Genomic DNA, 14,842 nt, shown 5'->3' on the forward strand with positions numbered 1-14,842 from the left:
TTGCGCAGCCTCTGTGTGCATGGCCCCACCTGCTCAGTCCTGGATATTGCATGAAAATGGACCGAGGGAACCAATGAAGAACTCACTCTTTTCTCGAGCATCATTTGGACAGAATTATGTATTGAAATTGTATGCCCTCCTTGTTCCTTTGTTTCTTTTATCATAAAAACATATAATTACTTTAGTATGAAATAAAATTTGTTTCAGTGTTAGGATTTGGGGGGCAAATATAACTGTAAAAAATTAAGCTGTCTTAAATTCCTTCTGGAAGGAATATGGTATAAATAAGCATATATATATATATATATATATATACACACACACACACACACACATACACACACACACACAGACATAAGCAAAAATTGTGGAAAGAAAAAGGGGTTCGATTATTACCATCAAAGAAGTGTGTGCCCAGCCACGCCCTGTCTGCTGTTCTTTGGGAGCTCCATCCCAGGTCCTCCAGGAGCTGGGGTGGGATCTGTTTCCGCAGAGGCCTTCCAGATGACCACCAGAGGGCTGGAGAGTTGGGCTGTCTATCCCTTGCCTGGCAGTGGCTGCCTCATTTTAGCCTCGATGTACTAGAGACAAGCCTGTGATGTTTTTATCCATCAGCCAGTTGCAGAAGGAAGAAGAGAAAGGCAGCGCTGAGATGGAAGAGCTGATGGAAAAGTTGGTGGTCCTTCAAGTGCAGAAAAAGAGCCTGCTGTTGGAGAGGAACAGTCTGTCGGCCAAAAACAAAGCGCTGGAAGCCGAGCTCCGAAGGGCACAGAAAATAAATAGGTTTTTATTTTTTTTTTCTTAAGCTGTTTTTGTTAAGATTTTTAAAAAGACAATTGAAGAATATTCTATTTCATTTTCTTTATCTTTTCTTTTTCTAATATTGGCTATAAAATGGAAAAGGATAATTGAGATTACTGGATATCAAAATATAAGTACAGTAAATGCTTTTCTGTTGACCAACATTAACCATCTCAAGTCTGTAGTTCAAATATGGTTGATAGTCACCATGGTGACCCTAAGTCTCTGAAAATTCTAGAAGTTCTTTCCTAACCATTTCCCAAAAGTCTACTTTGGGATTACTGAATCCCTTTTTCAAAAATATCTTTTAGAACATGAGCCAAAAAATTAATAGAATAATATGTAATTAGACTATTAACGGTATTAAGCATTTTGTGATTCCTATCGACTTGGTTTGGGAGCAATAATTATGCTTTGTTTAAAATTAAACTCAGCTGCCTTTTCTCACCTTGAAACTTACAGAAGATTTAGGTTGCTCAAGAATAACATATAAATGCTAACATACTTGATATTTTTATAATATCAGACATTCACTATGTCCTAACCATTAAGGCTAATGAGTTTTTTATTCCACCATTTGGGGAAACTCTCTAGGCGATCTCAAAAGAAAATTGATGTCCTCAAAAAGCAGGTGGAAAAAGCCATGGAGAACGAAATGTCCGCTCACCAGTACCTGGCGAGTCTCGTCGGCCTGGCGGAGAACGTAGCCCAGGAACGTGACGGCCTCATGTACTTGGTACGTTTACTAAGTTACTTCAAGTAAACTGCCAGTCAATATGCAAACATCATTTTAAGAATTTTTTTTTTTACAAAATTACTGTAAAAAGTTTCATCTTTTTAAATGTCAACTGCAAATTTTTAAACTCTCCAAAATTTTATCTTTCAACCATTGGGGGAAAACGTTTTTGAAAAGTGAATAACTCAAACTTTTAAATAATAGCAAATGACATTTCAGAAGGTAAATGAGTGGAATGAGTCCATTTTCCTAAGTAGGAACAGTTGTCATTGGGTGTTTATGACACATACAGACACATCTCTATGTTCTCTCTGTAAAGCTGTCTTAATCTATCCCTGGTTTAAAGATGGAAGATAAGAATCACAGACAGGTCGTGTATAGTCCATGTAAGGACGCAGTTTAAAGGGCACAGTAACATTCCTCCCACGCTGTTTCTGGTCGCACCAGTCCCAAGGAAGGGAACCGAGTATGTGATTGGTTGTCGCACACAATGGAGCACCACCTGGCAGTGAGAGGGACACCGCGGACACGGTTCTCGGTGTCTCCACAGTGTCTTTAAAAGATGTCTAGAGCAGAGTGTGTGGTGAAAGAAGGCAGATGCTGTGCCAAGCTGTATGCAGTGAAGAAAGTCTGAGAGGATGTCCCACAAAACGCAACAGTGAGGTGGATAACTGTATCTCTAAGTGTGAGACGACAGGCGACTTAACCCTCACTTACCTGCATTTGATGATTTTTCTACTTTGAATGCTGTTGCTTATGTACGTTTCAACGTGTTCATTTAAGCAAGTTGCAAATCTCTGGTAGTGTGGGATCAGAAGTGTCAGTTTAATGGATGTCATTATGAAAGAGACGAGCAGACTTTCTGAGAGTCAGAGACGGCAGTCTTGGAAGTCACTCGGCCCTTCTTGGGTGAATGAGGCCTGGAGGGCGTGTCACGATGTGCCGCTGGCTTATTCCCGTTTGTTAGAAAGACACTCAGTTCCTCCATGGGAACATGGACCTGGGGTTCTAGCCATTGTTTATGTAAGAGGAAATACGAATAGTACACAGCTCTCAGGGGAAAATGTTGATCTTTACTTGCAATAAAAAAAGCTAATTAAGCCAGTCTTGAGCTACCATTCTATACTTATATAAATGTGACAAAAAATTTTTTTAATTGTACCAGTTGCTGGTAGGAGTGTGGTAAGCCTGATTACACATTACTAGTGATTTCTAAAGTCCTTCCCCCAGTCTTTGAAAAGCAGTATGACTTTGACACAGCGTGGTAAGAGCCTTAAAAGGACACAGCCCTCCTGAGCCAGGAGTCCACCTCCTGAGAGGTCAGTGTCCCACCCCAGGTGCTGAGCTCTCTGGCATTTTCAGTAGCAATGCTGAGCACCCGGTTCCCCTCCGGCCATGCCTCCTCGGCTTCTCCACCGGAATATCAAGAGAGCAGAGGGAAAGCTGGTTGAAAAATGGAAAGTGCCAAGCGCACCCATTCGTCTAGCAAACCTTCATTCAGACCTGGCCGCCCTGTGTCAGTGCCACTGCAAAGGCAAAGCCGCCTGTTTGCAGGGCGGGACACGCAGATCCCCCAGGATGCAGGCCCTGTGCCTCCAAGGTGGGCCGGAGCGTCCAGCCTTCCATGATGCAGTCGAGATGCTCCCCGACCCTCAAATTTGTGGGCCCAGGATGGAAATACAAGTGGAGGCCATGAATTGTGTGTCCAAATGCTTAAAAGTTACAAATTAAGCCAACAGACTGTTAATGAAGTGTTCTCCCCTCCTGCCTTGACCTTTGCTGTTACGGCCTGAAAGCCAGGCTGGAGTCGAGAATCCTCAGACCCCTCAGTGGGGGCAGCTCCACCCACCACGAGGCACCTCTGTGGATGCACAGACACTGCTGTCCCCTTGGCGTTGCAGGCGCCTTGCCATTGGGAGCCCCAGGGCCAGGCCCTCTAGCCGGGGCTTGGGGGGTCCTGGGACTGCAGGCCATGTGCCCCTCTTTACCCCATCCTGGTCTCTTGGGCCTTGTGAGAGCCCCTTATATCTTATTTATTTTATTTTATTTGATATTGACATCTTACTTTTGAATCCTGTGTTTAGAATGGGTTTTCCATGTGACTGTGACAAGTTATTTAATTCTGTGTGTTATTTTTCCTTCTGGAAATTCAAACTGTCACTACTAGTCTACTTTAGAACAAAAGCTCACCTTTACTCTTGTGTTTTAATTTTAGCGTTTGAACTAGTTAGCTTCAGTGCATGGTAGTTCACGGCCCATCTGGATATTAGTCTGAATCGTGCAGCTTCAATGACAGCCCTTTGGATATACTGCCCGTCACGTTTGGTTTGGAGAATGGCATTGTGCGTTCATGCTAAATTGTCCTTCATTTTATAATTATTCAGATTGCCAAAAGAAAGAAACTTTTAACTTGACTCTTATGCCTTGGAGAGGATTGAAGGAATGATGTATTCCACAGGACTGAAGGAGTGAGCTGGAAGCCCCGACAGCCTCTCACATTCCCCTTGTCCGGGGCTCAGATCTTACGTTTGTTCCCAGGAGGGCACCGGCTCCTGTCCTCCTCAGCTGTTGGCACAGGTCCTGCCACAGCCCTCACCCAGGGCATGGGCGTCTGAAGGTGGCCAGGAGAGGGCTGGACCAGCGGGGCCACTAGCAGAATGGAGATAACTTGCGAGAAGTACTCTTGGCAGAAGAACTTTGTATTGTTTTAATTTTTCTGTAAAACTGAGAGCCCATTATTTTTCTTTTCACCTTTCTTGTTAGGCTAAGTGTTTAGAAAGTGAGAAGCATGGAGTTCTCAACAAAATCATAGAAGGCAACATTCGCTTGGGAAGGTTAGAGGAAAAAGTCAAGGTAAGTGGTCGTTCAGCCTCAGCGATTCCATTTTCCAATGGGAACGGCGGCTTACTGGGATTAGATTTCTTTTTTAAGGAAAACGATACATTTTGCCTGTACGTATGCTAATCATCCACAGAGTAAAGCAGTATAGGGTTTTGCTGTCAGAAATAGCACCTCCCCACTCATTAAATAAATTACTTTTCACTAGCACAATGAGATACCACGCAGCTGTTTACAAAAAGAATAAGATGGAAAAATCTGCAGGCTGTGGCGTTAAGTTAATGTCCAGGCTTTATGATCAAGCCCAGCATTTGTTGGTTCAGTTAGAGAGCAGCGCTGACTGCTCTCTCTTGCTTAATCCTGATTGCACCTTCTAGGTTCTCTGCCCAAGACAGCCCTTCTCACTGTACCCACTCTCCTCCCCGTGGCCACCTCCCTCACGTGGCCTCCGTTCTCCTCCCTGTCGTCTGTGTTCTTACTGCTGGCCTCTGAGAATGCCTCCACAGCCTGACTAGCCAAACCCATCTCTCAGGCGGGGGCAGGGAGAGCACCAGCAGGCTAGAGGCGTGGGCAGAGGCAGCGAGCCTGTGGGTTTCCCAGCGCAAGCTCTGCGAGTCACCTGGCTCCAAACGTGGGGAGTACAGCTGGGGCCCCTGGGCTCAAGTGCATGCATGTGTAGGACAGAGATTAAAAGGACTTGGTAAGTGGAGACATAGATTGATGTCATTTAATATTCAAAAATTAGCAACCCAGGAAAAGAAAATCGAAATGTTGGCTGGCTGGCTGTCCATACTCATGGTATTGGGTGAACAGTATATATACATGAATAAATGTATGTTGTGAGTTCATTGGTCTTTTTTGTTTTAGGGAACATAAGGTTTAGTCCTAAATTATTTATTTTTAAAAAGTTAAACAAAATTTCACTTAAAATTGCTCAGAGCCAACTATGTGTCCTAATGCAAAGAATATATTTCCCTGTGTTTCAGAAATATTGCTTAAATAACACAAATTCTAAGTTTTGGAAGTCCCATAGCCTTGTAGGTCTTGATTTTCATGTGGTACAGACAGATGCTGCCTGAGGGGCTTTCTGGTTTCCAGTAGGGTCTGCCACAGGCAGCTGCCCTGGTCTGGATTCTGGGCCTCCCCAGGGAAGATCACTTCTCTTTAACTGAATTCAGGGAAGACCAGCATCCCCTCCAGAGCATCACTGTTCCCAGGTCTAATGGACAGCGGCACTTTGTGGTCAGGACATTCCCACCACCAGGCCAGGGTACTCCTTCCCTGTGTGGCCCAGAGCAGCTCTACTCCCACCCTCAAATGTGGGCTTTTAGGCACAATGCTACTTGAAGAAAAGGGCTCCTTTGCTAACAGGAAAGTTGAAAATGCCTGCATTAGTCCCACACTCAGAACCTAGGGAATTTATCCTGTGGCTTCTGGTGGTACCTATGACTTAATTTAACCATCCAGGCTATGGAGTTGTGTTGACATAAAATATCAGATATTCCTAGCGAGTTATCTTGTTTTTCTAGGCATTTGATTTGTGTGACATAAATGTTGTATCACAGAATGTTCACTGTTAGACACAGTTTTAAAATAAATAAGGCTATGGTGAATTTAATCTTAAAGGACACTTGATTGTCATGATCTGAACACTAAGCAGGATAAATAAAAAATCCACACCTAGACACATTGTAGTGAAACTGCAGAACAGCAAAGGCAGAGGTAAACTCTTAAAAGTGGCCAGCGGGTGAAAATGTGTTCTTACCCATTTTGCACCTATGGGTAAAAAGTTAAGAAATTTGACAGTACTGAGGGCTTGGCAATGACATGAAGCAGTGGGAACCTTTCTGCCTTGCTGTAGGGGCTGGAATTGGTTCAAATGTTTAGTAAAGTAGGACATTCACGTAGCTTACAATCCAGCCATTCCTCCCTTGCATATATACTCGTCCAGGTGAGGAAACTCTTACACGAGTGCGCCAGAAATCACGTAAAGAAACGATCATGCAGCCTTGTTCATAATTGTCCCAAATGAAAAAACCCAAAATCCATCAACAGTGGAACAGATAAATAAATTGTGATGCATTCGTAAAAGAATACCTAACAACAGTGAAAATGAACAAATTGTATTTATAATAATTGTGGGTGAATCTCACAAACATAATATTGAAAGAAAGAAGCTCAACACAGTGAATACCTGTAATATGATTGCCTTTATATAAAGTTTAAAACAGCAAAATTAAATTGTTTGGTGCATACATAGACTGGAACACTAAAAATGAAAAGTGGAGAAAAGATTATAGCAAAAATGAGATTAATGATTTTATCTAAGGGGTTGGGACACTTGGGGACTTCCTGGATACTGATAATGTTCTATCTGAAGGTATATCCCAAGCATCTAGAATAGCACCTGGCACATAATATTCAATAAATTCAATAACTGGGGAATTAAATAATACATTTTACAGTTTTAAAAATTCAACAAAATCAAAAGCAGTGTACGAAACACATCATAACTCTGCATCAGAAAGGCTGGAAGGAATGCACCATACTATTAATGATGGGACTCCGCGTGGACGTATTATGAGTAATAGTGAGCAATTATGGGTTTTGAGGTTTTTTCTGGTTTTCCTGTTGGCTTTTATTTCTGAAAGAAAAGGTCTGATCTTCAGAGTGGTTGGCCTTGCCTTGGGAATCCATCTGCTCGTCTGCACAGGAATAGTAAAAAGGGCCCCCAGCCACCCAGAGAGGAAACCTGTGATTCGGATCAGGTTAGACAGGGTGGAATCTCTGGTGAATTGAAGAGGAGAGACCTGGAAACAGCTTGAGAACATCCAAGGTTGACATCTCAGGAAACCCCATCAAAACAGGACTCGTAAAAATGAAGATGTCACCTTGGAAGTCAGGGCTATGGCGAGCTCTGTGAAGCTCAGAGCTGCAGGCAGAAACCTTTTCTGCCCCAGGCTGGACTCAGAGAGCTGGATGCAGAGAGTCAGAGAAGGGGAGATGAGAGGTGGTGCCTACAGCTTGGAGGGCCACCCTGACCCAGCCAACTGTTGCTCCCACCCTCCCAGGAACCTCGTCTCATCCCAGAGGAATACAGTGGCCTCCATACAAAAATACTTTAAGAAAAAGGAAGAAAAATAGAAGTATACTTTCCTCCACATGATGAAAATGCATCAGAAAATGTTGCCACAGAGGAGATCAGAATTGTAACTTGTACTCCAAAGTGAATTAGTAGGAAGGTAGGTAGCTAAAAATAAAGCAGTCAAAGCTAGGAAGAAACACCACAAAGCAGAAACACAGGAGCCTCGAGAAGAGATGGCCAAAGGATGGTGTGAAACAGGACTGATACAACACGGGAAAGAGATGGAAAGAAAAACGCATTTCAGAAATGTGGATTAAATTACAAGGAGCACAAAGCTATCATAAAAGCACGATAAGGGACATAAAGGATGGAAATGAGGAAGGCAAAGACAGGGAAGCAGAAATAAAGATATAAAAAGAGTTCAGTAGAAAGTGATGGAGCTCCAGAATACCTGTTGCTGGAGTCTCTGAAGAAGAAACCAGAACAGGGGAACTTACTCGGCTCCAAACTGCAATTCATAAAATCTTTTCTGAAACAAAAGACTTGAATCTACATATTGAAAAGGCATATTATGTACCTAGGAAAAATGACCCAGAATGGACCCAGAAAATTGACACGAAAAGCTATGACTTTAAGATTAAAAAAAAGAATACCTTGAACGCTCAGACAAAAGACCAAGATGTAAGAAAAAGAAAGCCATGTTCACACTTTTCAACAGCAACACTGGATGCCAGAGAACTGTGGAATGCCACCGGTAACTATTCAGAGAAGGAGAGTGTGAGCCAAGGATGTTTCCATCCAGCAATCTGCTCTTCAGACAGTTTTGACCTTGTAAGAACCTTGTTCTTGTAAGGGTCCACCAACCTGAGTTCAGCCAGCCGAGAAATGATGGGGCACACTTTGGAAAACTGTGGGCAGTGAGCAAAGAATATGTTTGACTGTGAACTAAGACTCAAACAAAGCAGGGATAAAGCCAAGAGAAGAGAATGTAAATGTTTTCTCACGGTGTAGGAATAATACAACCAAGGAGAAGGTCTTTATATCTGCCAAGATAGAATTCAGGCCAAAAGCACTAAAGGAGAAAAAAAAGAAGAAAAGGAGGGGCCTTCCTAATGCTGAAGACTACAATTAATAATATATAGTAGTTATGAATATCTATGTACTAAATAACACAGAAGCAAATTTAAAAGTATAAACTATAGGGGATAAAAAAGGGGAATGGAAACTTAGTAGTAAAAGGATTTTTAACCCACCCATCTTGGTCCAAGACAGATCAAGAGATTAAACAAAAGGAACTAAGCACTTAGAAGGTTTAACAACATAATCTATAAGGTTTATTTATGTGAATATATACACAGAAGAGTCACAAAATTTGATCATAGATTGGGTACCAAAAAAACCCCTCAATTAACCCCTGAAGTGGAAATAAGGCAAATATTTGTTGATCAAAAGGATGAAAACCAGAAATTAATAAACAAAAGCAAAAAGCAAAAAATGTTCTTTCACCTAGAAATATAAAAATTGCAGTAAACCAATTCTTGGGTCAGAGGGGGTGTATAAATTCAATGTCATAATTTCTAAAGAGAATTGAATCTATGTGAACTACAAGTCAGAATCTTGCTTTAGAAATTCTAGAGGAAAATTCATAAGCTTAAATACTGTACAATAAATATGTAAGGAGGCAAGCCAATGTATCAAGCTTTTATCTCAGTCATCTTTTTACCAATAGAGTGTGACAAACCTTGCCAGGTCCTTCTGTTTTAATTTTATTCATAGTGTCTAAAAAACTAGGCATGATACAAATTAGAAATTAGGTTTTGTTATACTTGAATGACTTTTATGATCCAGACTTGCCCTCCCAGATCAGACCTATCCAGAGCTCACTCAGCTCGTGGGCTCCGACAGCCCGAGAAGGAGAATAGGAGATGCATCCAGGAGGCCTTCTGCCTGGGCCACAGACATCCCCTCACTCGCCCGCCTCCTCCCCCCACAGGGCTACAAGAAGCAGGTGGCACTGAAGCTGGGTGACATCAGTCACCACCTGACAGAGCAGGAAGAGGACTTTGCCAGCAGGACAGCTCAGTACCGGCAGGAGATGAGGCACCTCCATCGGATGCTGCAGGACAAGCAGGATGTCCTGGACGAGGCGCTGCAGCAGAAAAGGTAGGGCCGCCCCAGCCCTGTATCACATGTTTGCTTTTTGAATGTTTGGCAGAATTTTCCAGTAAAACCCTCTGGACCTGTTTTGTTATTTGATTGTTTATTTTTATTTTTACAGTTTGTAGTTTTATGTCAATTTAATATTGGCCTTGACTTTTATTTGCTCCTCATTTTCTTTTTAAGTTTTTTCCCCAGCAATTAATTGTGTAAGCTTAAGATATGACACACATACAATGTGATGCTTTGATACACGTATGCATTGTGAAATGATTACCACGATAAGGTCACACATCCTTCACCTCACATAATTGCTGTTTTGTTGTCGTGGTGGTGGGGAGAACATTTACAATCTGTGCTCTTAGCCACTTTCAAGCGTACAGTAAGGATTGTTAACTCCGGTCCCCACGTGGTAGATGAGAGCCCAGCTCCGCGTCGTCCTTACTCCCTCCTTGGGAAATCCCTGTTGCTGAACATGGGGCTTCCTAAGTCAATCCAGCCCTCTAAGTGTCCTTCCCTTTTTTCTCCTCTTTTGCATCTCTGATATTTTTGTTTTATTCCATTTTCTTGGGAGATTTTATAAATTTTTTATCAAATGGTTTATTTGTGCTATTATGTTTTTTCTTTTCTGAGAACTTTAAAATCTCTGATCATTCCCTTGTGGTAAGATCATAAAAATAAGATTTTGGGTGCATTATGCTCTGTGGATGTAAGGTTCTCCATTGGTCACGCCTTCATCCTTTAAACGTGTGATAGAGGCAGTGCTGCCGGTGTACTGAAGACAGTGGGGAGTATCGTGTGCTGTGTGCGGTGAACTTGGTGGTCCCTCGCATTGTTTCGGTCTCACCCTTAAGTCCGCCTTTTCATAATGTCTGTGTTGTCTTTGACAGACTGGAATATAAACTGCTGCATGCAGAAGAGTCATAATGACGCTCAGATGTGATTTTCTTCATGTTATAGAGGGATCCATGTATTGGATGCCATGCAGAATGCACATTCATACTTATGTTTCCTATCAGCCTGGTGCTTCTTAATGCCGGCAAACGAAGTCTTATCTAACATGGTTTCTGTCGTCACGGAAGTTCTTGCCACCATTAACGGTCACTTTGTAAAAAGTTGGGCCAGTACCAAGTTTCTTGCCAGACAGGAGGTTTAGAACTGCATTATAATAAAATGGAATTTTGCTTTTCACTCTCTCCTTTATTCAATTTTTTGCCCTTTAATGGTTTGGAAGTTACACATTCTGTTTCTGTTCTTTTAGTGGTTACCTGTGAACTTTCACCATGGATACTTTAAAAAAAAATCTAAATTTAATCAGCATCTCTACTTTTTCCCCCCAAATGCAAGATCTAATGCTCTAATCTAATTATTTCCCACTCAGTTTATATGCTGTTGTTGTCTGGTGTCATTATTTGTAGATATAGATATGTGAAAGTAGAAAACAAAGATCTATTTTATATCATTACTTTTAGCCCCAGAAATTAAAAGTTACTAGTTTTTATATAATTGTTTATTTTGATTTACCCACAGTTTACCAATTTCTTTGCTTACTATCCTTTCTTGCATCTCAGACCCTATTTCTCAGATTATTTTCCTTCTTCCTAAAGTACATCCTTTAGAAGTTTCTTCAGTGAGAGTCTGTTGGGAGTAAACTTTCTTAATTTTTATGTATCTGAAAATGTCTGCATTTTGTGCTCATCCTTATAAGATGATATTTGCTGGTGCAGAATTCTACCTTGATAGCTTTTTCTCTCGGCATATTCCACTGTCTTCTCTGTTTGATTGTTGCTGTTGAGAAGTCTTTTCTCATTTTCAAAAATAGGTGGTCCATCTTTTCTTGCCTCTTTCAAGATGTCCTCTGTGTCTTGTATTCTGCAGTTTCATTATTATGTGTTTAACTGTGAATTTCTTTTTACTTATCTACTTGGTATAAGTTATTCTCTATATCTGTAATTTTGTCTTTCATTAGTTCTAGCAAATTCTCAGCCATTCTCTCTTAAAATCTTCTTTTCCCCTATTCTGTCTAAATTTCCTTCTGGAACTCAGATTAAATATATATTAGACCTTCTCATTGAATCTTCCACGTACTTTATCTTTTAAATTTTCCATCTCCCTGTGTTTCTGGTAATTTTTTCTGCTCACTACTCCTGTTTACTAAATCTCTCTTCAGCTGTGTTCAGTGCACTGTTTAACCAGTCACTGAGTTTTTTATTTCAACTGCTATATTTTTCATTTTCAGAAGTTCAATTTGGTTCTTTTGAAAATATGCCTAGTTGTGTTTAAAATTAAGTTTTTGAGTTTTGCTTATCTTTAATACATTTGTTATTTCTTTGAATATTTCATTCATAGTTGTTTGATATTCTATATATGACAATTCCAGCACCTGAAATTTGGGGGACTTAAATCTAGTTTTGTTAACTCTTGCCATATTGGCTTATTTCCTCCTGTGTACAGTAAGTTTTTTACTATGAACTCATATGTGGTTGAATTTAATCTGTGGAATCCTGAGGGCCTGGATTGAGGCTGTTTTTCTCCAGAGAAGATCTGCATTTGCTTCTTTGGTTCCAGACAATATTTCTGTGGCTGGAGCCACTTTAATTTTATTATTAATTTTGAAAATAGGCTATAGTAATGCTTTTTTAAAAAATACAAAAGGACTTAAAACAATCCACAGTGCCATTATACGTTTATGATGTACAACTTCTTAACATCATCTGTTTTTCTGAACTGCATTCTGGGTGGTTTCCTCTGCTCAGTATTCCAGTTTACTGATTCTCTCTTCAGCTGCATCAAATGAACTTTTAACCCATCCATTGAGTTTTTTTCCCTGATTGTCTCAAAAAAGTCTTTTTACTCCTGGTTTACTCCAGTCAGGGCCTGGGATTGACCTATACTGGGGAGCAGTGTTGGTTCAAACTCCAGATCCATTTGAGAACAGTCAGTGGCGGCAGTCCACACAGAGACGCAGCCCTCCTGAGCAGGTTTCTTTTGAAGATCGGCAAATTTTCTGCCCAACCATCCTTTCCTTGAGGGTTTTTCACACACCTCCATTTACCTGCCTAATTCTGGGGTAGATAGTTCAGAGTGGTTCTAGGAAGAAGAGGAGAAGCATAGATATGAGGGAGCCCTGGGGTTTTCTGTCACACCCACTTTGCGTGGGCACAAGACCTGGTCTCTGTTGTACAAAAATCTGGGTTTCTAGCATAGGCTTCTGTCATCAAAGCAATACCAACATTTTGTTTGCCTGCCTCTCTGGTTTCAGTTTATTCTTTTTTTTTTTTTCTGCCTTTAGAGATTTCTTTTGAGTTCAGCCATACCTTATTAAAATTGCCATAATTTATCGAACCTCTGGGTGTTTTGTGCCAGAAGACTAAAGTCAGGGGTTTTTTAGACATAGCTTAATTAAATCGTGCCTAACACTCAGTGGCCATCATGGACTTTGGAAGGAAGCAACTGTTCACAGGAAACATGGTGCTGGAAAAATGGGCGTGTCACCGGCCTCCCTTGATCTCAGTCTCCTACTTTTTATACAATAGTGCTAAGTCCACCTGATCATTCATTTTCTGACATTTCCCAGAACCATCTGCCAGTGTGTGTGAAGGAGCTGGCCTCCGGCCATCCTGCACAAGGCCCGCCCCTCCCAGGCTGAGGCTTGAAGCTTGCTGTTCTGTCCTGCACGCTCCTCCCTGGGACTCCCGTCCTGTGAGGTGATGGCTGGTATCCTGATCAGTTTCCCCTGTGGACCATGGTCCTGGGAGGTCACGGATACCATTGTCTGCTGTTTCCTCAGCACCCACGGCTGCTTGGCACAGAGAGGCTGTGCTCAGGAGAAACTACTTTGCTGCCCTTCTTTTCTCGCAAGCCTTGGCTCCCTCTGGGCACTCACCTCCCAGCACGTGGTCCAGGCCAGTCTTGTCTGTGTCCTCAGTTATGATCCTCACTCCCCAGGGTGCCCCCTGCCCCCTAACACACTCTTCATGTCTGTGCCCACTGGTGGCTCTGTGGATAGTGCTGTGAAATATGCCTGAGTGTTGGCCAGATCACAGTGGGGACAGGCAGAGGGGACACAGGAGAGGCCTACAGGGCCCTGCCACGTGGGTGCCCACGGCCAGGCCACTGCAGTTGCGTGTTGATTCTGCAGAAAACAAGGGTGTCTGCATTGGTGAGGAGAGGCCAGGAGGCTCCCGGCCGGGGCCCCGCGGTCTGCTGGGTCCGGACCTCAGAAGGCTCCTGGCCGGGCAGCGGGTTCTGCTGTGTCTCGGCCTTGGGGCTCCGTTCAGCCCTGGCAGGCTTTGCTTCAGGCCGAGCACCACGCCCTGTTCTCTGTCAAGCATTCCTCCTTTCAGGTCCTTGGATTCATGAGGGCTCCATAAATATGTTTTAGTTGTGCTATTTTAAACTTTTCCTTTGTTCTGTGTATTTCTCTCAGAGAAATGGAAGGCGAGCTTGAAGTTGTCTGGGAGTCCACCTCCAAAGAAAACCGAAGGATCCGGGAACTTCTCCAGGCCACGCTGGAGAGGACAGGCCTGCGGGATGACACCGGAGCTTTCGAGGACCCCCGCCTCAACGGCAGCCCGCTGGGCGACGTGCTGGATGGCTGCAGCTTCAGCTATTGTGACCTGGAGCCGCCTCCCGCCCCCCACCAGAGCCTGCGGGAGCCCCCACACTAGGGCCGCCTGGCTGGGAGGCCTGCCTGCCACCGCTGGAGGGCCAGCGCCACCTCCCACAGCATGTTCTCCTCAGGGAAAGGAAGCCATCAGCTATCCCAGACATTGAATCTGCTTTTATATTTTGCTTTGTTTTTAATAATGTGCTGCTGAACTATTTTTTAGCCAGTGCATACCCTCTGGCAACACTGCCACTGAGATGGGCTCTGTGAGACCCACTGCTCAGGTTAACAGGTGACCGGATGAGCTGGCCTGTCCCTGGGCTCCTAGCTCTGCAGCTGGGAAGGCAGAGGGAGCGGGCGGGCGGGCCGTGCTCTCGTCCTGGGTGTTAGATGAAGAAGTTGAGTTGGACGAGCCATCGCTCAGTGGAGGCTGCAGTGTGCTCTCTGTGCATGCATCAGCTCTAGCTGGTCTTTTATTGTTTGGTAAAAAACATGGTGCTGGGCCTCATGCTCCAGTAGGTTGCACAAACCCTGCTCTCCCCTCTCCCTCAGCCCTTCTCTATCTTCCTAGGAAGGTAATTTTTCTGGGGTCACATAGCGCATCCCCGCCGAGAGC

General features: G+C 43.1%; 1 protein-coding gene across 3 annotated transcripts in view; it reads left to right on the plus strand.

Moving 5' to 3' along the window:
- The window catches only part of CEP89 (centrosomal protein 89), a 74,659-nt gene that overhangs the window by 59,324 nt on the left and 493 nt on the right, over positions 1-14,842 (plus strand). For 2 of the 3 annotated variants that reach the window (XM_046683641.1, XM_046683643.1), the window contains exons 15-19: positions 616-783; positions 1,396-1,537; positions 4,301-4,390; positions 9,454-9,623; positions 14,047-14,801. In XM_046683641.1, the coding sequence (XP_046539597.1) occupies positions 616-783; positions 1,396-1,537; positions 4,301-4,390; positions 9,454-9,623; positions 14,047-14,287 (811 nt within the window). In that variant the 3' untranslated portion in view covers positions 14,288-14,801. Of the gene's footprint in view, positions 1-615; positions 784-1,395; positions 1,538-4,300; positions 4,391-9,453; positions 9,624-14,046; positions 14,837-14,842 lie in introns of those variants that run through there. The other variant, XM_046683642.1, reaches the window with a different exon arrangement.

The sequence above is a fragment of the Equus quagga genome, chromosome 13 (genome assembly GCF_021613505.1).
Source record: "Equus quagga isolate Etosha38 chromosome 13, UCLA_HA_Equagga_1.0, whole genome shotgun sequence".
Taxonomy (NCBI): Eukaryota; Metazoa; Chordata; class Mammalia; order Perissodactyla; family Equidae; genus Equus; species Equus quagga.